The 23,541-nt window shown below is 54.3% G+C and overlaps 1 protein-coding gene across 16 annotated transcripts in view; it reads right to left on the reverse strand.

The window, feature by feature from the left end:
• Positions 1 to 23,541, reverse strand: part of MAPT (microtubule associated protein tau) — a 99,769-nt gene that overhangs the window by 16,424 nt on the left and 59,804 nt on the right. For 4 of the 16 annotated variants that reach the window (XM_033438986.2, XM_033438984.2, XM_033438985.2 and 1 more), the window contains 4 exons: positions 19,062 to 19,127; positions 11,410 to 11,465; positions 7,374 to 7,524; positions 4,124 to 4,389 (listed from right to left, as the gene is read on the reverse strand). In XM_033438986.2, the coding sequence (XP_033294877.1) occupies positions 4,124 to 4,389; positions 7,374 to 7,524; positions 11,410 to 11,465; positions 19,062 to 19,127 (539 nt within the window). Of the gene's footprint in view, positions 1 to 4,123; positions 4,390 to 7,373; positions 7,525 to 8,595; positions 8,794 to 10,041; positions 10,122 to 11,409; positions 11,466 to 14,096; positions 15,210 to 19,061; positions 19,128 to 22,987; positions 23,075 to 23,541 lie in introns of all 16 variants that reach the window. The other 12 variants (XM_049701426.1, XM_049701423.1, XM_049701424.1 and 9 more) reach the window with 8 other exon arrangements.

Genomic DNA, 23,541 nt, shown 5'->3' on the forward strand with positions numbered 1-23,541 from the left:
TGCTCAGAGGTGCCGCAGGAATGTTGGATCAATGAATAAAGGAAAGAGAGAAGGAACCAGTTTTTGGTGCTATTGTATGTTCTGTTTTCTAATTTATTTCTGCTCTTATCTTTGTTTCTGTATTCTTATTCTATTCTTGTATTCTTTTTTCCCTCCAATAAGAACATATATGCTGCAATCATTAAGTTTTTAAAATAATAAAAGCATTTAAAATTATGAATTCCTTCTAAGTACAATTTGGGGGCATCACCACATAATTTATGGCATTTGTTATCAAGGCACTTGGAAAAGGCATTTTCATTTCCAAACTGAATGAGCAGTGACAAAGGAAAGGTTTTTAATTCCCAGGCATTTGTGGTCATATTGGTGATATGCACACAGTGAAGTTCTGGCGTATCACAATGAGGTTAGAGATTAGAAGCAATTTCTGCTTCTCTATATTTATAGGTATTTTTCTTTATGGACTAAATAGATTATTGACATAATATCTGGACTCTTAACAGATAAACCCTTGGCCCTACAGTTTAATTCCTGACATTTGTTCATTTTCCCCTTTCAATTACATGGACTTTCTTTGTCCTTTTATCTTTTTACTTTACTAATATCTACTGTGACACCTCCAGTCACAACTGTATTTCTATCCATTTTTTTCTTTTTTAAAATATTGATTGATGTGGACCATTTTTAAAATCTTTACTGAATTTGTTACAATATTGCTTCTGTTTTATGCTTTGGCTGTGAGGCATGTGGGATCTTAGCTCCCCATGGGGTCTCAGCCTGGACTGCACACTGGGAACCCCTAGGGAGGCCCTCTCAAGATTCTCATGGGCCAGGGAGAGGCTCTGGCACTAGGATCTTTTTTTTTTTTTTTTTTTTTGCGGTACGTGGGCCTCTCACTGTTGTGGCCTCTCCCGTTGCAGAGCACAGGCTCCCGACGCGCAGGCTCAGCGGCCATGGCTCACGGGCCTAGCCGCTCCGCGGCATGTGGGATCCTCCCGGACCGGGGCACGAACCCGCGTCCCCTGCATCGGCAGGCAGACGCTCAACCACTGCGCCACCAGGGAAGCCCTGGCACTAGGATTTTTAAAAGAATCCTCCCCCTTCCCTGCCCCAGGTGATTCTCCTTTGCAGTCACAAGAGAACTGCTACTCCTTCCTTCCCTCCCCACCTTTGGTGGGTCCAGCTGGTTCTGTTAAAGTGGCCAAGTGATCATCTGCATTTTCCTTTAAAAGTAATTTCGTTTTGGACTCTTCAAGCAATATATGTTCACTGTAGCAAATCATGAAAACACAGAAATGTACGAAGCAGAAAACAGATGTTTTACATTTTTTTCCAACCAGTGATCTGTTGCGGTTTTCAGTCTCTGCAGGTTTACAAACATGACCATCTCCTGCTTCTCCTTCTTCAACGTGTCATCTGTTCTGGGAGTTGAGTTATCCTTCAGACTCTTGGAGCATGCGTTGCCCCTTTTGTAGCCGAATAAACAGTGATTGAGCACTTACTGTATTGTATGTTGGGCTGAATGAGAGGACACAGGGACCCAAAGATCTCACGGGACCTTGAGGGACCTTCAGTCTAGTCATTTTATTTTATTATTTATTTATTTATTTGGTTGCACTGGGTCTTAGTTGCAGCAGGCAGGCTCCTTAGTTGCAGCTTGTGGGCTCTTTAGTTGTGGCTTGCCAGCTCCTTAGTTGCGGCTCACAGGCTCCTTAGTTGCAGCACGTGGGCTCCTTAGTTGTGGCACGCGAACTCAGTTGCGGCATGCGAGATCTAGTTCCCCGACCAGGGATCGAATCCCGGCCCCCTGCATTGGGAGCGCGGAGTCTTATCCACTGTGCCACCAGGGAAGTCCCAGTCTAGTCATTTTAAAAGGCCTTCTGTGTGGATCCCAGGTGCCTTTTTCCCTTTTCTTGTCGTTTTTCCTGGAGATTAATGTGTTGAACTTTGTTATGGGTCAGGTTTTCTTTGTTTCACACAATTTTCTAGGTTTTCCATGGAATTTAAGGGGAAGCTGTTACCTCCCCTTCTGCCACTTTCTCACATCTCCTCCCCAAAAAGCCCCAAGAAAAGTCACTTTTCTTCTTTAACCTTCAGTTGCCATGGACACACGTCTGCGCCCCAGCGCGGTGCGGCCATAACCTGGGGGCACCCTCCCCATTTCCGCCCTGAGCGTCAAGCCGCTGGCCCTCGGGGCCGGCGGCTCAGATGCGAGGCGTGGGTTCCTCCCTGTCAGCCCTGTCACTGCTGTTCTCAGCGGAGTTACCAGAACGGGGCCAAATGGGCTGGGGCAGCCGGCAGGTGTTTGCAGGCGTGTGACAGGGCCCCGCAGGCTGGGAGGCACTGATGGTCATGGTTTCCCTCTCGCCATGATGAGCACGCTGGTCACAGCCCCACAATCTTCTCAGTGGTGCAGAATTGGCCGTGTGGGGCTTTGGTTTTCATTTTTCAAAACAGGCAAATGCTCTGTGCTATGAAAACAGGGCACACACAGGACACCCACAGCGTTGAGGGAGGGGTGCGAACGCCAGTGGGAAACATCCCATCACCTTGGAAACCCTCTCCCTGGGGGTCCCTCTGCCCCCAGAGCCTCACAGAGGGGTCAACTTCAAGCCAGCGCCCCAGCCAGCTGCGCCAGAGCCCCTTCTGGAAGGAGACAGGCATCTTTACGAAGCACAGCAAACACTTCAGGAAGGTAAACACGGCTCAGGCCCAGCACTGTGGCCCAAAGACCAGTGCGATGAGACCCCGAGAGGCACCCAGACCTCCCCACTGGGCAGGACCGTTCAGGTCCCAAGGATGGGAAAGGCCAGCAGGGGTCCCTGAGGCTCCACGGGAAGCAGAGTGCACGGTTTCAGGCAATGGCACCAACATGGACCAAAGGTGCTCTGAGACACCCTCCCTCCACGGTGACCCAGGCCCCAGACAAGAGTGATTAATAAAATCAAGAGTGCGGAGGCCCCAGCTGGGGGTCCCGACTGAAAGGGAAACATTGGCCCCTGCCCACCAGGAGGCTCGCTGCCCCCAAAACGGCCCAGCCTGGAAGGCCCAACACAAGAGCTGGGTCTTGGTCCTCCAATCCCTTTCCCGCCTCCCTTCTTCCTTCTCTGTTCCCCACCCTGTGCTGGTGGGGGAGGACTGCTATTGTCTGAATCGTGTCCCCCAAAATCCACACGCTGAAGTCCCAACTCCCAGCACCTCCGAATGGGACTGTATGTGGAACAGGGTCTCTAAAGAGCTCATTAAGTTAAAATGAGCTCATTAGGGTACGCCCTAATCCAATATGACTGGTGTCCTCATGGGAGGGGGACTGGGACACAGCGACACCCAGCGGTGGACCATGTGAGGCCATGGGGAGAAGGCGGCACCCACAAGCCAAGGAGAGAGGCCCCCGAAGACACGACCCCGCCGACACCTTGATCTTGGACTTGCAGCCTCCGGAGTTATGAGGCGTTACATTTCTGTTGTATAAGCCGCCCAGGCCATGGTATTTCGTATGTCAACCCTAGGAAACTCATACAACGGGGGATGGGGTCAAGAAGAGGAGGAAGACGGCCCAGGCCGTCCCCATTTCTCTCCACCTCTGGCCCTTGGAAGCTCATTTTCTCCAACTTTGGGAGACCCAGAAATGTCATGAGCACCTATTCGTCCCTGGAAGAATCAGGTGTTCAAAACAGAATCACGGATTTCCCCAGAATTGGGACCTAAACAAACGTCCAACCAGCACCAGAGACACACCCACCTATGGACCGGTTGTCTCATTTTCGAAACACAAGGCAGCCAGGGAACCCCTGTGGCACCCACTTTGAGAACCGCCAGGTCACGGAGCTACAAGCCTGTCACCTCAGATCCGTCCAATCAGCAAGGGCTGAAGTGAGGAAGGGAAGAACCGGTACTTTCTCTCCCCTGAGCAGGGCACTCACGGCCTGGTGGTGACCCCAGTAAAGAACCGAACAGTAACCTACTGTCTTTCCTTGAAGAGGCCGGGGAGGTGCTTGTGCTATGGGGGGTGGGCGGGGGGACCCAGGCTGGTGGTGGGAGGAGAGCCGCTCGCCCGCCTCCAGCCCAGCTGCGGGGGACCCACCCGCCTCCTCTTGCACAGCCAGCCTCTGCACGCCCTTACCTTCCCGCCTCCCGGCTGGTGCTTCAGGTTTTCCGTGGAGCCGATCTTGGACTTGACGTTCTTCAGGTCTGGCATGGGCCCGGGGGCGGTCTGCAGGCGGCTCTTAGCTGCAGACGGCGACTTGGGTGGAGTGCGGACCACTGCCACCTTCTTGGGCTCCCGGGTGGGCGGGGTCGGCAGGGAAGGGGTGCGGGACCGGCTGCCCGGAGTGCCTGGGGAGCCGGGGCTGCTGTAGCCACTGCGGTCCCCGGATTTCCCAGATTCACCTGGAAAGGAAGGAGGGCATGAGGCCAGTTAGCAAAGGGCTATCTGTCCTGGGGTCCGTTCCCAGACTCAGGGCTGGATCAGGCACGTGGAAACAAGGTCAGAAGCTCAGTCACACCAGCAGGAGGCTGCCCTTGGTCCCATTTCTAGAGAAATGTCTCCACTTCCCAGCCGTGCTGCTTTGCGACAGAGATATGCTGCTTCCCAGAGAAGCAAAAGAGTGGTCGCCAAGGACCACCCAGTACCCCCTAGAGGGGGACCGACTCTGCCCTGTGGCCCTGGGGCCAGGAGAGGCTCCAGCGAGCTGTGTGCTCTCAGACAAGTCACTTACCCACTCTGAGCTCAGAGGAAAAAATTGTAATGCCTGCAGTGAGTGAGGCCGGGCAGGGCTACATGGCCTGTGCCCCGAATAAGGGCAACGCAATGGTGGGCCAGGGGCCCATCTGGATCCACTGGACTCTTTAACCACAGGGTGAATTTTAAGTTGTTCTCCAAGTTCAAGGCCCCTTTTCCCTCAGACCCCATCCAAACTCCCAGCTCCTCTGTGGTACCTGGGCTCCACAATGGTATACCTGCTTCGTGTCCATCTGTCCCTGGCTCTCCAAACAAGCCATGCCGCTTCCTGCTGCCCTGCCCTCCCGAGAACCCTCTCCCCACCAAAGCAATGCGCAGCAAATAGCAGTGCACGTTTCCAGGTGCAATGCGGGCGCCAAGCCCTCCAGGAAGGCCGCTGGGCCCACCCCTCTCCCAGCGGAACAGCCCTGGGTTCCCTAACATGCGTCTCTTCCTGCACTTCTCATCCCCCATCACACTTTAATAGTTGGCTATTCCGTCTGCCTCTTGGATTCATGTTTCACCAAGTGTGGCCCCAGGCACCCCTGCATCAGAATCTCCGGAGCCACCACGGAGGAGTGGGACCTGTAAGATGCAGATCTCCAGGCCCCATCTAGACCTGATAGGACAGAATCTCTAGGGCTGGGGCCTGCAAAATTGGTGCTTCCCACGCTCCCAGGGATTCTTGAGCAGACTTGAGTCTGAGAGCCACTGGGCCGGACGCTGGGCTCCAGCTCTGAGGGTGGCTGATGCCCCCGTCCCAGGAACCATTTGTACCAAACAGGGACCTGCCAGGCCCCAGGCTGGAGAAGGGCAGCTCTTTGCTGGAAGCGACAACTTCTCTTGCCGAGGGGAGAAGGAGCGTGTGGCTTTTAGCGGAGTCTCCGTGTCTGCTGGAACTCCCTCACGGTGCCAAGCTCTGCAGCCAGGGCTCGGTGCCCCCCACCCTCTGCCCCCAGGCACACAGGCTGGCTGGTGGACCTGGTGGTGGCTTCAGATTCTTTCTGCGCCACTGAATTGCAGAGCGACCTTAGGCAAGTTACTTGACCTCCCCGGGTCCAGCACAGGGACCGTCACCCACAGGATGCCGGCGCGATCTCACGTGTAACCTGGTTGGGGCCAGTGCAGACCTCCAGCCCCCGTATCGGCTAGAGGCACATCCTCCCCTGGGCCCACCACAGCCCTTGGCTGCAGCGAGAGCACGCAGGATCAGAACGGCCCGTGGGACAGACACATCCGCACAAACCACACGAAGAGAGGAGCAGGAATTCTGACTGTGCCGACGTCAGGCTCCACGTGGGAAACCTGCGTTTCAGAAGCACGTCCTCCCGGCTCTAAACACCTAAGCCACCCAAGAGGCACGTGCGCAAAGGCATGACCCTGCGGGCGAAGCAGGCTCAGAATTACCTCTCTCAGATTTTGCCCCTCCGTGGGGTGGTTTTTTCTGCACTTGCTTCGTAGCTTAAAAAGAAAAATCCACAGAAAGCCTCGTTATCATCGAGCTTAAAGAGGCCTTAATGAGTGTTTTTTTATGGGCGCCCAGTCATGCCCAGCCAGGCCATCCACAGAGGCGAGCAAGGCGGGGAACGGGGTCAGGGGCTCCATCGGGCAGGAAACAAGGCCAACTTGGGGGAGATCTGTCCACCCAAGAGCAGGTAAGATCCAAAGAGAAGCACACGTTCTTGTTTCCAGTTATGATCCAGTTGCGTGAATCAACTGGCACGATGACCAGTGAAAAAAAGCAGCGTCAAAATCATGTGAAAATCCCAGTCACAAGTCTGGAAGTTACCCCGTACCATACGTATCGTATACGTGCGGAAAAACCCTGCGGGAGAAAACCAACGTACGGGCCTCAGCGAGCGGGCGTCCGTGCAGGCCCCACTCTACGGCAACCTCGAGAAACATCACAGCCAAGACATGCAGCAGACAAGGGCTCTGAGCGGCCACCCCGGGGCCAAGGGGCAGCAGAGGCCCCGTGGCACCCGCCCAGGCCTCGTGCGCAGCCCATATAAGATCCACGGGGCCCCTGAGCCAGCGCAGGCCAGACGCCCCCCGAGTCATGCACAATCTAAACCCAGTTTCCTGGGACAGTCCCCAGGGCAGTGAGACAGGGGCACTCAGCTTGGCTGTCCCCAGTGGAAGCAAGATGGCTCAAGTGAAGCCTTGCCTGGTACTCAAAACCGAGTGGGTTTTACTCACAGGAGCCCGGGGGAACGGGCCCAGGGTGTGACTGCTTAGCTAAGATTCTTAGGTTCTGTCCGAGGGTCCCTAACATCCCAGCAAGTTAGCAGGGGCCGTGCCCTGTGTGAGGTCACCTATAGTCACCTAACCCTCATTTGGGGACTGAAAAACACCTCCCAGGGGCCCTGGACGTGGGGTCCAAGGATCTCAGAGAAGCCCCTTTTCCGTCAGTTACTAGTCTTACGGCTGCATTTTCCTCGTGCTTAAAAGTCTGGTTAGACTTAGTCGAGCCTCGATTTCTTCATGGTAAAAAGTGGGGATTCAATATCTAGCTCAGAAAATTAAAAGAATTAGAAAACGAACATTCGGTGCTTAGTAAACTGCAGGCGTCGATCAGCTACCAGAGCTTAACTGTCAGGGCTTCCACAGCGAGCTCTCCCCCGACTCGGATTCCAGAGAACAGCCCCCTTACCCGTGCCCGGTGGGGTCTTCGGGGAGGGCGTGGTCTTCTGGGTGGGCGTGGTTTTTGCTGGAATCCGGGTGGCGTTGGCCGGGCCCTTCTGGCCTGGAGGGGCCGCTCCCCGGGGTGTGGCGATCTTCGTTCCAGGTTTACCATCTGCCCCCTGTAAACGAAGCATGGTAGAGTGGTTTTTACGACTGGGAAAGGTTCCTGCCACCCCGTGTCAATGCCAGCCCCATTCAACCACCGTGACTCCAAATGAGGCTAAGGTTGGGGTGACACTTTGCCAGCCAGATACAACAAACGTCCTCTACAATGACGAGGGTTTGCTGGGCACACAAATCCACAGCCCCTCCCAAACGCCTACCTTTTCCTCCTGGAGGGACATTTTACATGAGTTATCTGCAAGAGCTGAGCTAACGTATTTAATAAAAAGTCAACAGAGCTTACAGCAATGATCGAGTTCATCATCCAACCAGTGTCGGCAGGCAGGACATCTGTAGACTCTTCCTACGTGGACACCATTCTCTGACTCCCTTAGGGATTTATCTGACTGGTGGTGGTTAGTTTCAGAGGGACAAGGAGACAGTTTGTTGAAACTGACCGAGAGTGTTAACAGAGCTCGGCCCTATCCTCCTGTTCTCTCCCAAACAAGCCTCAGGCTTCAGTTCCACCTCAGGTGTGCTAAGAGCCCTTGGCGGGTGAACACCAGCATCAATTAGCAAACTGGCCAAAGGTGGAGCACGGGTGCACAAGCACAGTCAGCTGACTGGGGACAGTGACTGGGTCTGGGGACCCAGCTGATGACCTTGACATATAACACAAACTCAAAGAAGAAACTGACATGAACTGAGGACCACGAGATGGTTCAGGAAGGAGTAAACTGGTGGGACAGGCATGGCTGCAGAGTGATGCTGTCCGACCCAAAATGAGGGCAACCTGGAAGCACCCCCCGGTTACCAAAGTCAGAAATGGACAAAGGAACCCAAACATAGTGGCGATTTCCAAGCCGGGGTCCCCTCCGGTGCCTTAGGGCCCGCTGCCACGAGGGCCGACGGGGCGCCAAGAAGGATGGCACGGTGCCTCCTTTTCCTTGTTTCAGCCAGAATTTAACTGTTCTATGTGGCGCTTCTAGGTAAGAGCTTATCCAGAGAAAGGTCTTTGCAGCTAGAAAAGCATACACTTGAAAACCACAGTAGAGCAGCCTCATTCTTTCCAAAGGTGCTTTCCTTACCTTGACTTTCATCTCCTTTGCTCCAGAACTGCCAGTTCGGGGTGTGACAGAAGAGACGTGTTTAGGAGAGGAAGATGGCTCTGGGCACACGGCGGGGCTGGAGGGTTTGATCAAAGGGTCTGAGCTACCAGGAGTGGGGCGTTTGGAGCTAAGGCAAGGCCTATGGCTCAGGGTTTTAGCAGAGGAAGGTGTGGATGTCTTAAACATAAACATGAATAAAATCAAAATAAAAGTCAGCACATGGGAGAAATGAACAAACTGAAAAAAAGACAGTGACTACAAATAAATAAGACAGGTAATGGTTTAAAGCCGTGATCGCCAAACTGGATCACGCACCCTTATCAGTCCTTCTCATCAGGAAGAACACAAAGTGACCACGCATCTTATGTACTTGCAGTTACGCATCAGCTAATACATATACTACGATGCTAACATATGATGAACGTTATGAAACTTGCATGTGGCAGACCTTGGACAATGGATAGACTTTCTGGTACTTCTTGCTCCAGCCCATTGGATCTACTTCAGCGCTGCCCTTTGGAGACCACTGGTTTAAAGGTGTCTCGCACCCAAAGAGTTCATGGAGGTCGCCAAAAGTATGTGATTCTTAGGATGTTTCTCAAGAAAACACCTTCAATGTGTCATGGGTCAGAAGTGCCCCAGGTTCTGCTCAATTCCAGGTGGGGAGTTCATGGTGGCCCCCTAACTCCTGGCCCTCTCCCACCGCACCGATAGAATCGTCCTTGCCAAAAAGAGAACTGTGCCTGCCCCAGGTCTTGAAGATTCTGCCTGCCACCACTTAGATCACGCGCGTGCACGCACACACACACACACATGCACGCACACACACACATGCACACACACACACACACACACACACTTTCTGAATAAAGTCTCAAAGCTAAACACTGTCTGGTGAATCTTATCTGGCCACTGTTTACTCTTGGCCACGGTCCAACTAAGGAAATAGGCTGGGTGGGCCAGGCGGCCAATGGGACGGGGCTCTGGGAGCCGGCTGGCCTCGCGGAGATGAGAGCACGTGAAGGATGGTGGCCGACACCTGCGGTTCGTCTGGATGGCCTCTGGGGGCCTTGGATGGGGATGTGTGGCCCTGGTAGGGAAGGGTGGCCTGGGAGGGGGAAGGGCCATGCCTTCAGGAATACAACCAAGAGGCCAAGCCCAGAGGTGTTCCAAGGAGGATGTCAGAGCTACAGAGCAGGGTCCTGACCAGAGACTTTGTTACTGGGGTTCATCACTAAGGTGGCTGAGACCCTTTCTGCTGCCAGCCTTGGGGAGGACGAGAGCTAAAGGGATGGAGCACGGGGGTGAGGGGAGGGATGCGGGCTGAAGCTCTGGGGCTGCTGACAAGAAAAGCTGAGGCTGGGTACTGGCAACCCCTCCTTCCCCAGCTGCGCGAGGTCCCCCTCCCCTGGCACTGCTCCCTACCTGGCCAAGTGGCCAAGGATCGTGAGAGATCTGACCCCTTGCTGTGAGGCTGTGAGCAGCTCCAGGGCAGGGATGGCTTCCTGATGGGTGAGTGAACAGAATGCATGCCGGCATGAGAACGCGATTCCCCTGAATGGGCATCACGATTGGCAAGCAGCTATTGCCTTCCCTCAAGTTCCCGCAGGACCCTCTGCTGCCCCACTGATGGGCAGAGTCCTGATGGCGAAGCCGACTTCCTCTAGGGCAGGCACTTTGGGCAGCGACCCTCAACACAGGTGACCGAACTCTTAGGGCTTCATTCTGCATCTGGGGACTCCATCAGGCCTCCAGGACTGATTAAGACCCAGGCGTTTCAGGCAGCATGCATATGGGACATTTGAGACGCCTTTAAGGAAAACAGGTCTTCATCTAGGGCCCCAGTGAGGGTTTCCTGGCAAAACACTACCATGCATTTACAGGAGCTTTTTCCAAGATGCACAGTCACGGAGGAGAGTAAACTACAGCTGAAAGGGAGCCTGAGAAGGACCACACTGTTCCGGGTGTGGTTTTGGTGGCGAGCAAGTTGCTTCATTTTCTGGTCCTCGGGGGGTTTCTGAAGACCGGCTGGCGGGATTTCAGGACGGCGTCCACGGCATCATGGCCGTGTCCGCTCAGTATGTAGGGTGTGTGTCAGGCTTCCCTCCTCCAGCCTGTGTCAGCCCCACTCCGAGCTCGGCAGCAACCGAGCCGATCTGCTCAGAGCTCCCCAGTCTCCTCATGCCCCCGGGGCCTTTGCTTGCGCTGCTCCTATTCCTTAAAACGCCTCTTCTCACTCCTACGTCGCCAACCCCCTTCATGTCTCCTTCTCGGCCTGCCTCCCAGGTCCGCTCTTCTAGGGTTTTTCCAGGACCCTCCGCCTCAGGCTGGAGATCTCCTTCTTGCTCAGTACTCCCTCAGCCCCCTAAGGAAATGGTATTTTCTAGATATATCTTAAATACATCTGTGTGCGTGTATGTACATAGATACATATTTGCTGAGCCTAGACCTGAAGCGGGAAGTGTAAAACGCGCAAATTTCAAACTTCATTGCAGAAAATTCTAACACACCTTCATTTACTGTGAACGTCTTAATTCAAACTACGCTGATGCAACTACAATTAGCATTAATTAATTCATAACCTGCTGACTGCCCTTCCCTGGCCCAAGTGTCCAGGGATAAATGCTAGAATTTTAAAAGTTTGCATAAAAACACAAAGCACTTGGAATGACAGTTGTACTTCAGGGACAAACGCTCTCCCCATGTTATATGTAAAGATTAATTCAGATACAAAGCATGGCTTCTTGATCAACTTGATGGCAGCAGAGAGGTTTCATGGTTTTGTCAGCTTACCTTGGTTTTTTTGTCCTCGGGTCCAGCCCCATCTTTGCCTTTACTGACCATGCGAGCTGATGAAATATAAAATGAGAATGTACGTTACACCCATGAGCACAGCTCACAAAGCGCCCGACGGAGTGGAGCTGACTTCTCGGGATCCATACAACATGTCTCGTTCAGTTGGGCCAGTGGAAATCCAGCTGGTTTTCTTTCCCCTCGAATCTGTTAGGTTCTCGTTGTTAGTATCAACACAGCACACTGGAGTCATTGCTTGGAGCACCCTGACAAGAGGGGGCAGCAGGCTGGCCGAGGGCAGGGACATGCAGAGGGGAAACTGTTCCGGGCATACGTTGGCACAGGGGCCATCAGGGAAGGTAGACAGTACAGGACCACCTCTCACAGGCTCCCTCCCCGTCTCTGTCGGGGTCAGCCTCCCACAGCCGGGGCCAACCCCACTCCAAGAAGGGGCATTTGGAAAACCCAGGGCCACGGATGGGGCAGCTCAGCCAGGCTCCGGTCCCTGCAGGACCCTCTGCTCATTCAAGGGCCAAGGGGTGTAGGCTGTTTTCCCAGAGCCCGCCCCTCACTAATGGAGGCTTTGGTGACCAGCCCCAGCTGGCTCTCTGACAAGCCCATTCCACCCTTGACCCAACCCTGGAGGGTCTTCTCACCACTTACAGGCTCTACTAAGAGGACTAATGTTGCCATTTCTCCAAGCTAGCAACAATCTAGCTACTGTCAAACATCCTATAGATAACCTCTGGATTTTAGGACCAAACCATTGACGGCTTTTGTGTTTGGAAAGCCACACCCATTGGTGAAACCAATCCACTTGTCTACCAGTGTCACCTCTAACTCACTCCTGTTATTGGCATTCATTATTGAAGACTAGTTATAGGTTTCTGTCTTTGGCTTCAATATTGTATATCCCCTGCTCCAGGGACAATGGGGCTGGTTGGAGCATCTCACTGGTTACTGGAGACCAGATTTCTAGAGTGACCAGCACTGATGACCTAGCCTAGAGGTTTTCAAACTTTACTATGCAGCAGAACCCCATTGGGAGAGATTCCTAAAATATAGAATCCCGGGCTCACTCTGAGACAGTAAGCCTAAGGTGGGGCCCGGGAATCTGCATTTTAATAAGAGCCCCAGGTGGACCTGGTTCACACCTTTTGCCCCAGTGACCATCATCATCTATGTCACAACAAAAGCGTCTGCTAGATCAGCATTTCCCAGTGCTGACTGGCGAATTGGGGAAATGCATACCATGTGTCCTTCTCAGAGGGTCATAATGTACATTAGAATATTAAAGGCTCTGACAAGTCCTGCTGCAGCAAACCCTGTTTAACTTTGTTTCACCTGTTTTTTTTCCCAAACTAATTGGACCATGGAAATCTTTTTTCCCTTTACACACCTATCAACATCCAGTGGACCAGTATTCAATAAAATGCCACTTCAGGAAACACGGTTGTAATCTGTCAAGTCACAGTATTTTGTCCCATACTATTTTGGAGTTTAGGATATTTTAAAGTAGGACTCTTTCTCTGACTTAAATTTTAAATACAGGTTCCTTTATCTATAACATTTCAAAGTTTTCACGACGAGTAGGCTGTAATCTACATTTAACAAATGTCTGCAACTGACAGCTTAAGTAGCCTCAATTTCTGGGCCCCGCAAATAATTCTAAAATGCTACAGGACCTAAATATATGAATGCGCTCGACTTGTGGCCATCCATGAGGCCCCCTCTGGAGTATAAACTGTCCTCTCACTGACAGGACACAGACCCTGACCCTTAGGAACCTCCCCTCCCATCTCTCCAGCTCCTGAAGGGCTGCCGCAGTGACGCTTCCCAGGGCTCAAGACTGAGCCAGGGCTGAGACCCCTGTGATCCCAGCACAGGGACTGCCTGGGCTCTGCTGAGGGAGGAGGAGGTGTTTTCTTCCACAGGGAGTTTTTGTTTCTGCTCACTGTCTATCCTGCCACGAGGCAGGGTGGAGTGGAGTGGGGGTGGGGACTCTGGGCCACCTCCAAATGCTCGTGTGTGTCGCCTGCTACATGTGATGTGTTGTCCACTGACAGAGCCGAAGAAGACAGGCACGTGCCCTCTGAGTCTCCGGGCTAGGAGGACATACTTCAGAACCTTCTGGAAGGCACTGTGGTGTATAGGGAAGGAAGGGCCTTTCGGAGCAGACCTACCTGGATTCCGAACCTGGCTCCATCACCTAATACTCAGTGACCTTCAGCAAGGTACTTTACCTCTCCGAGCCTCAGTTTCCTCATCTGCAAAGTGGGGCTAATTATGCCCACTTGGGAGGGTTCTAGACAATGAATCTGAAACACATAACAAGCCCTCCGAAGTGGGAGGAGCTGCTATGCTCTCTGTGGAGCGCGGCCCACCAGCCTCCAGCGGGCCGATGGAACCTTGTGGATAAATCGAGTGGCCAGAGAAGCGAACGGGGCAGAAAGCATGGGGCGGGGGTGATGGTGACATGCAAAACGGCGGGCAAGCGTGAGAGGAGCCTGGAGGGCAGGAGGAGGCGGGAGGGTGAGCAGAGGCCCAGTGGCCGGTTTGGTGGCTGTCCCCCGGGGGCCTTGGAAGCGGCAGGAACCAAGGAGGGGCCGGAAGCTCAGTAGCAGTGCCCGCAGCCTGGGTGGCACACAAGGTCGCCGGGCAGGAGCAAAGGAGCTCAAGACACAGACCTTTGAGTTGAGGAACCCGGCTGACGGGCTTCCCCGGCAGACCAGCTGCAGGCTGCTTTTCAGATGGTTCTGGAAGGGCAGTCTTTTTTGTGTCCTTGCCCTCAGAGGGGCCCCAGGGCTCTTGCTCTGCTCCAGAGGCCCCAGGAACTGCAGCCCCTTCCAAATCCACCTCCGAAGGTCCCTGCTCCTTCTGCACATTGGCTTTGATTTCCACGTGGAACGTGAACTCGGGGGGCTCGTCGTGCCCTTCCGCTGGGGGCCCCTCCCCGGGCCCATCGGGCTCTGAGACCCGGGTCTCTGCAGAAACTTTAGAGAGGAAATCGACAGGGAGGGGGGTGGCACCCACGGCTGAGAAACCAGGGATCCCAGGGGCTTCTCCGGAAAATGCGTCGGGGGTTGGCCCGCCTCGGGTGGTGGGGCTCTGCAGACGTGGGGAGGCCTGGGAGGGAAAGGAGTCCTGGGGAGAGGACTCGTCAGTGTCCCGGTCTTCATCCACCTCCTCGGCCCCCAGCCTCTCTTTGCCCTGCTCCCTCTTCAGAGGCGGCCCCTCCTGGGTCAGGTCTCCCAGAAGCTGGCACTCCAGCAGCTCAGAGCCGCAGCGGCTGCCGTCTGCATCCTCAGGTTCTGGCCCCGAATGCTGGTGTGTGGCCTCTCTGGGGCCTTCGGGCAGGATGGGAGCCCCAGGCATGTCAGACACGTGCTGGCAGGTCAGACCTGGGGTCCCGGGGTCCATGGCCTCACCTCCACGGCGCCCTGGTTCCCTGAGGAAGCTTTCCTGGACAACCTTGACACTCCCAGGCTCCGTCTGGAGACATCCAGGGTAGGTTGGCTTCGGAAAGGCCAGCCCCTCCTCGGCCTGCTCCCCTTGCTTTGGTCCCCACTCCTGGTGGGGCTCCTGAGGGCCTCCTGGTGGGAGAGGCGGCTGGCAGACAGGATGATGCTGGGAAAGGTGAGGGATCGCCAGGACGGGAGCCTCTGGCTGTTTCTCCCCCAGATGCAGCTCGGAGACCCCAGAAGCTTCTTGGCCGTGTGCAGGCTGGACCTGAGAGCTAAGCCCGTTAGCAGGGGGCCTCTCAGACACTTCCCTCTGCTGGCCCGGAACTCTCCCCTCCTCTGGGTTTGAAGAGGCGGAGGCGGCAAAAGGTTAGCAAGAGCGCAGTAAGTGCTTAAGAGAGGGGACACACTTTGGGAAGAAGAAAAGGACATTTAAACGGCACCTCAAGCCCACCTAACCAAGAAAGGAGCCCACGCTCTGGGCTCACCCTCGTTGCTTTTCTTTGCTCAGAATGAAAGGTCTCTCGGTCTATCTGCCACCAACTTGCTGGGTGAGCACCTCCCCTCTCGGGGCCTCAGTTTTCTCATCTTTGGACCAAAGCGCCGTCTAGTGGCAGCATTATCCCTCTGCCCATCGCGGGTCTGGTTGGGCTCCGAGCATCCTGTCATTAACTGGGGCTGCCTCGTGCTAACTCCACCAGCCACGAAGCTTGTCCTCCTCTCCAGGGACAGCGAGCCCCCCGAAGTCTCTGGCCTCTAGCTGGGACCTGGCTGGGGCGCAGTGAGGGTCTCTTTTCCTCTGCTTCTCTCTCTTTGCTGACTGAAACCAGCAGGCGCCTACAAACCCACCCTGACAGATTTGAAAAGCCCGAAACGTATCGCCATCAGGGCTCAAGTCTTTACTAACAGACCTGCCACGAGACCCCAGTAAACAGAAACATGGTTCAGGTGCATCCGGATCGTGGATTATGGACAGCCTTCTGCACGAGGTGAGGCGACCACCGTGGCAGTAAAGGTGGTCTGCACGGCAAAGACATGTGCGGCCCACGGGGACCACTGCTTCACCCCTATCACACCACTTGCCATGTGCCAACCCGGTGGATGGAGGGCACACTGCCCTTTTTTCTGCTTCATTCATGCGACATTCACGTGAATCCCTCCTTAAAGTATCCGTGTATTGGGACTTCCCTGGTGGCGCAGTGGTTAAGAATCCGCCTGCCAATGTAGGGGACACGGGTTTGATCCCTGCTCTGGGAAGATCCCACATGCAGCGGAGCAACTAAGCCCGTGCGCCACAACTACTGAGCCTGTGCTCGAGAGCCCGTGAGCCACAACTACTGAGCCTGCATGCCACAACTACTGAAGCCCACGCGCCTAGAGTCTGTGCTCCGCAACAAGAGAAACCATCGCAGTGAGAAGCCCGCGCACCGCAACAAAGACCCAACACAGCCAAAAATAAATTAAAAAAAAAAAAGTATCTGTGTATTAAGGACAGTAGTCGTATGCTCATTGGTTCTCCTAATAAACATTCCGTATTTGTTTTAACTCCCAACTCTTCAAACATCCTACCTAGTTCCAGAACAACTTCATGGCTCTCCTCTAAACAAAATCTGGAACCGCAAAGGATTGGGGGTCTTGGAAGAGAAAGAGACTGGATGAGGGGAGGGGAAGGAGGTGGGAGAACACAGGTGTCCACACGCATGGGTAACACGTCCCTCTCGCCCCAACCCAGTCGGAGTCCTTGCAGTTGCCCACTGGACCCTTATCAAGAGGCCCAGCTCACCCTTACCTCTCACCCCTACACTGGGGCCTTGAGCTCACCATCTCACTCATCTCGTGTTCCTAGCACCGCCACAGAGCCTGCCACAAGGCCAGGGATCAGGACGTGAAGGCGTGTCAGGAAAACGTGCTGATTTCCGCCTTCCGCGGGGTCTACAGGCACCTCACGGGGGCCCTTGGTCAGTCTCGGGGAAGAACCGCCCAAACGACAGAGAAGGAGGAAACAAGCTGGGCAGCAGGCAGCCTGAGCAGGTGCCTCAGTGCCTCTTCTTCCCAACCCACCGCTCAACAGACCAGAAGCGGCAGCAGCTGCCGGTCCTTAACACCCACTGACGGGCCAGGTCTCCAGCGCCTTCTGGGAAGAGCTTTCCTCCAGAGCTTCCTAGAAATTGCTCGTGATGTGGACGTTACTGTACTCTGATATGCTGCAGGACTTTAAAGCCCCTCATTAAATAGAAACAAGGGCACCAAACACAGCCTGAGAAGTTACCAACAGATGACAGTACAGCACATGTATGCACGTGTGCGTGTGCATGCGTGTGTGAGGAACCTTAGCTCATGCCATGGCACTCCCGGAGGAAGGCGCCAGGCTGGGAGAACATTCTATTCAGCTCCCAGAAGACTGTAAAGTGCTCAGTAAATATGAAACGTAGCAATCACCGGGGGTGGGTCCAAGGTAAAAAATATTTGGGAAAACACAGTTTAATGTGTTAAATTTGTGTCCCCACACTCCCTTGGGAGACCTGGTCCTGGAGACACTCACAGAAGAAAGGTCTACCCTGGTGTGAGCAGGGGTGAGATGGGTAGGGTCTCCCCACACCTAATACTCAGCCAATGGCAGCTCCATCCTGAAACATCTTATCTGTCTTAGTACGTCATGAACACAGGCTGCCAGAGGTTTTCCTTCTGCAGCAGGAAAGCAAGAGAGAGATAATAGCTGTGCTTTTGTATACACGGCTCTCCCTAAAGCTGCTTGTTTTTGTTCAGAACAGACTGCAGGCCTGTGTCAAATAAAACGTTTGCGGATCACGAGTGAGCCTGAATTTCACAAGGTTCCACTGGAGGGAGCTTGGGCTTGGCCATGTGGATCAGCAGCTCCAGTCAAGACATTAAATACTGGCCTTGGGAGTAGAGGTGGAAACCTCCACGTGTTCACAGATTTGGTGCCAATTTCCCATGGCAGATGTTACCTGGTGTTCATCTTTATATCTATATGACTCTAGGCCAGTGCTGGGAAAGTCAAAAATTCAGTTAGCACAAAAGTAAAGTTTCTAGGAAAGCGGATGGCCTGATCTTTTTGTTGCATGGAATATGTTTTAGGGGCATGGAGACATAGCCTGCAATAAAAATTGGTAGAAAAAACTCATTCATTTCTTTTTATGGAAATAATCATTTCCAGAGGTTATAAAAACCTCTCATTTTACCTAAAAGCTGCAAATCATAACCGAAAAGAAACAGGAGGCAGGATTCTAGTTATTTAACACATAGACTGAGGTTTCCCCTTATAATGATTATCCCTTCTAATATTTTCTGAAGCTCTTTGTAAGCCTAAGAATGAAAACACGCCTTTCCATGACATGTGAGATGAGAAACCCTAGCCCACTACGGGGCAGGGACCCCTGGGGAGCAGAAATGTGTTAGTTAGGCTTCAAAACACCTTCAAGGAGACATTTCTTCAGGGCCCAGAGTCTTCCTAAAGTCAGATGGCCCCAGTGGTGGCGCTATACAAATCCCAAATCACTTTCTGGAGAAAAGAACAGTGTTTTCCCTGCTTTCTTACAATCTAGAAGCTTCCACATTACACAGTAGACTGTCAAATTCATTTATGCAGCAAATGACGGAAAACAAACCCAGCTAGGCTGTATTGGCGGGGTCTCCGTTTCCTAAGATCAGGAATCTCTAGGATTTAAAAAATTGAGCTCTTAAAACATGTATGCTCAGTGATTATATGGAGTTGCTTTTCTTGAGCACAGCAGTTTTGGTCCCTGAGAAGAAAATCATAATAAGGTTTGAAGGCTGCACAGAAGAGAGTTGAAAAGAAACAGCTCAGTGGTGATTTGGTGGAGGCTTTGCTCCCGGGACAGGCCAGAGGGCCGCCTACAGGGGAAATCACTCATCGTACATATTATCTGCGTTTCTCCTGGTCATTGATTCTCGACTCCCCATGCTGGGCAGGGCCAGCTCCTTTCAGAACACTGAACACCTCAGGAAAGACTCAGAAATGGCTAGATAGAGCTAGAGCTCTTTCTCTGTCTGAATAGCCCACCTTCGATAAAAACCAACTCCTAAAGACCAGGAATTAAGGCCCAGGTCCAAATTCTCTTTTCAGGGTAGGTAGGGTCCATCTGTGTCACCATGCCCCTCTTCCCGGCCCCCCACGTCACGCGTGGCAGGCGATTCTAGCCCACTGACCTTGGGTCACATGTCCAGCAGCTTGGTCTTCCAGGTTGGGGGTGTCTCCAATGCCTGCTTCTTCAGCTGGTTTGTGTGTCAGCAAATGAAGAGGATAAAAGCAAAGACGGTTACTGTTTGCTAGAGACAAAGCTCCCCGCCTCTTCCGCTATGTTTCTGAAAGCATTCAGGAAAGGCACGCCTTAGCAGCACCGAGGCGCTGCACCTCTGGCTCTCTGCAAATGTGACTGCCGGGGACGTGGATGAAAATAGCTCACTGAACAAAACCCACACAACCACGCACTTTACGGGCGACACAGTCCAGTAGGAAAGACCTTCTCCACAATGGGCCCAGGGTCCTCAGTACCCCACTCAACAAAGACACAGGACAGGTGAGGTCAGAGAAGCAATCTGCTGCTCGGCCACGGCTGTGGGAGCTGTGTCTGGGCGGAGGCTGCCCTCCCAGCCCCAGCCAGCGCTCCTGGGGCGGCGGGCGGCAAAGGTGCAGGGAAGACTAGGCGCGGGCTGTGGAGTCCGGCTGCGGTTCAAACCCAGGTGCCACCATTACTCAGCCTCTCTGGGCCCCTGCCTCCAACTCTAGAATCCCAAGGTGATGACACTGGATCACCTTGCAGAAGAGTGGCGAGGATTCATATAAAATGGTGTGAATGTATTTAGCAAAGTGCCTGGGACACAGCAGGGGCCCCCCGGCGGTTCAGTTTCTTTCCTCCAAACTGCTGGGCAAGCCCTTTAACCTCATGCTTAGAATAGGGAGGGGGGCCAGCAGTGTCAGTGAGCAGCTTTTGGGGTGTCTTGGGCTCCTGCTTAGGGAGCCCCAGTCCACCCCAAACAAAAAAAGACTGAGAAAAGCTACTGATCATCAGTGGTACCAAAATCAATAAGCTTCCATACAACACCAATTTCTGCATCATGAAAAAAATCGGGATATTGCAGCAGGACAATGGATACAACTGTCCAGAAGAAAGGGCCCCTAAAAGGCAAGTTGGTCACATCACACACTGACGTGCGGTGACCCCATGATCCCAGGAGAGCCAACATGCCCTGATGGACAGTGACAGAGAGGCCACCACCCTGAGAAATGCCCACCAGCTGCTGGCTGGGCCACCAGTCTTCTCTGCCAGTCCTGCAATGACTCAGTCTCTACACCTAAACCAGAAATGCCAGGTTACCACCACCTGCCATACGGGTCCACCACAGAGAACACGGCGGAGGCAAAAGAAAGAGCCCCTGGGTCGCTGGACAGACGCACGATGGCCTTATAAACAGCCAGCCCACTGGCTGGCCCAGGGCAGCTGTGGCAAGGGGCAGGGGGCCAGCAGTGGGCTCGGGCAGCTCCCCCACTGCCAGTTCCTAGGCAGGAACATCTCTGGGTCCTCTGCACGCTGACACTGTATGGCCTGTGAGGTCTAACGGTGACAGCTCCGCGTCACTCGACAACAGCCGACTGTCTGGGAAGCACAGCTCCGAGCATAGGTCTGATCTGAGTTTCTGACAAGGTTATGGAAGAAAGGCTCAGAGTGACAGCAAGTCCAGCTAAATGGCACGGAGTCCTGGAGACAGAGGACACGAGGAGGCGTGCCGACGACATCACCGTCGTGGCACTGGGAAGCCCACCGCTTTCGCTTTCCCACGCGGTGTCTTGATATCCTGGTCCTGATGCAAATCAGAAACCGCGGGCTGCTGCCCACATCTCTGACATCCCCTGATCCCAGCAAGGGAGATGCTCAGAGAAGCCAAAGAGAGGGAGGGTGTGTGACAGTGGCTGGGCCGTCACATCCCTATATGGCTTCTCCATATCCCTGGAGCCCCAAGAGGGCTCCACGCTCACCCCGCAAGGCAGGGATTCCTGCAAAGGGATGGCCACACTGCACCCCCAAATGGACCTCAAATGGGAAGTTTCACAGGAGAACCAAGATACAGCAAAGGGGACATGCCCAAGTGAGGTGCTATTGTTAACGCCACCAGCTGAAAAAATGTCCCCCCAACTCTAAAACCTCCCGCTTCATTGAGGATGTAAAGGGTGGAGGGCGAGAGAATTTTTGAGGAGGATTTCTTTAGAGACAGCAGCTTGTGGGGGTGGGGGGTGGCTGCCTGGCCACCTCCCATCTCATCCCATCGAGAGGGTTTCAAGGCACCAGGGGGAGACACGTGGTGTGAGTTCTCTATGGTTAGGGACATGGTGGACGGCTGTCAGAAGCCCACCTGGGAAAATCAGAGGAGGAGAGACACGCTGGCCCTGCCTTGGTGGCAGAGCAAAGCCTACGGGCAGTCTGCACATCCACAGTCCGTTGGGGCAGAGAACACCCATGTTCCCCGTGGACCTGCTGTGGGCACAGGGCAGCTCTAGTGGAGGGGGCGCCTCGGGCCACATGCAGCAGGGCCACTGATGTGAGCAAGCCGACCTCAGCAGGCGAGAGGCTGGAGACCCCAAGGGGCCAAAGAGAGAAGAAATGTCTGCTGGAATCCAACGCAGAGGGAGGGGCCTTCGGAGGGATGACGGGGATGGTGAACGTGGGGTGTCTGGAAGAATTCCAGAAAGGTCCCCACAGAGAAAGAGTCAGCTTTAAACACCTGCAGCCCACGTGGAGCTGGCTCACAGCAGCGCCCACGCAGTAAGAACCTTCCTGCCCCTGCCCCTGCCCCGTCCTCGCCCCCTCCCTAGTCCCAGAGAGGAGGGGCTTCAGCTCTGCCTCTTATGCAGGACTGGACATTCTAATCAGCATTTGCAGACTGGGTTTTGTGACTGTGGAAACTTAAAACACTTTTGATAACTCGGAAGTGATCAAAAGTCAAGAGGTGGCTAGAGTTTTCATCCCAGGCAGGGGAAGAGCTTCGCCCACCGACACAATTGTAAAGGGACAGCGGGAGACAAAAGCCAAGTTACCAAGAGTCGTTTGTCCCACGGCCTTCAAACGACCTTCACTGTCAAGGACAGGGCCTGCCAGCTTCCGGAACATCCCCCTCCACCCATCTCGGAAGACCAACTTGCAAACAGAAGCTACTTGGAGGAGGCCGTGGGACTGCTCGGCCCCTGCCCAGTGCTCCCAGCACACAGGCCCGGGAGAGGGCTGCAGGCTTCCTAAACGGCTGCCCTGAGCCCTGTCTTCAGGAAGGAAAGAAAACTCCTGCCGGGGGACATGTCCCCCGCTGTCCACTGCTGGTGACATACGGTCCAGAGCTCTTCTGAATTTCGTGCTGAGCACCCTCCAAGTCACCAAGCCAACGGCAGAGTCGTGCGTAAGCCCAGGGAAGGGGACGGGAAGGAAGTGACAGCCAGGGCTCTGGGCTGTGCTCGCTGTTCCCTAAGGGCCTGGGCAGCTCACAGGTGACTCTGGCGGCCCCGCGTCCAGTGCTATTTCTGGTCAGTGCCCTGTCTGGGCTACGCCCCATCATCTGTGTTGACAGGACAGTCTCATCACGTCTGTTCGACGCTGATACGTTTGAAAGGATAGTCCTAAAAATGGATGCTAGATGACATCGCTGAGTTCCTCGGGGACTGTCCAATTACAATCCTCCAAAGGTGTGGGTGGGCCACCTTGATGCTGCTGCACACTTGGCTGCCCCCCCCCCCACCCCGCCCAGGGAGCTGTTTACCTCCGAGGAAGTAACCCTGTTGCTGGCAGAGTCGCAGCAGGAGGGTGGACTGACCTTGGGGGTGAAGGCTGCCACCAGCCTGCCTCAGAGAACTCTCTGGAGCTAAGACAAGGAGAGGAGGAGCTAGAAGGAATCCAGAGGTCCTCTATTCTCTGGGAGGCAGGCAGCCAGCCAGCCATGGAAGCAACAGGGCATCAGGCTCAGAACAACCAGAGATTCCCAGAGGCTGGTGTCCACCCACATTCCTGCTGCACTTGGAGACGGGCATAACCCCACGTGCACCCGTCCTCCAGCAGGGGAGCTGGGCACCCCGACCTGGGAGTCACCCTCACCTGTGGTTCCTTCTGGGATCTCCGTGGGGGGCTGAGCGGCCGCCTGCTCACCGGGGGCTCCCTCATCCACTAAGGGTGCTGTCACATCTGGAAACCACGGAGAGTCACCTTAGGGGGCCGGGATGAGCTGTGCCACACCCCTCACCTTTGCTGTTTGGGGATGCAGAGATGCAGGGATGGGGAGGGGGAGGGGACTCAGCCACATGCAGAAAAGCAGCCCCACAGAGCAGGGCCCAGAGCCGTGCTCCAGCCTTGACATCTCTCCAGGGAGCACAGCAATACTCTGTTTGAGTGGCGCCCATGCACGAGACACCCAGGCCCTCTGCCAGGAAAGCCAGGACAGCCCCCCTGTAAAGACTGCAGTGAGAGGGATGGCTGGGGACGGTCGCAAGTGTTTTTAAGGAGGAAGTGTTGAAAATCAGATGACTGGTCACAGGTGTTTGATCCTTAGAGCAGGACAGAACAGGAGAATGGGATTGGGACCAAGGCAGTGCAGGAACCCTGCAGTCAGGGCCGGAGTCTATGGCTCTGCCGGGAGGCTGGCTTTGGGCAAG

This window comes from Orcinus orca, chromosome 19, assembly GCF_937001465.1.
Source record: "Orcinus orca chromosome 19, mOrcOrc1.1, whole genome shotgun sequence".
Classification (NCBI taxonomy): domain Eukaryota; kingdom Metazoa; phylum Chordata; class Mammalia; order Artiodactyla; family Delphinidae; genus Orcinus; species Orcinus orca.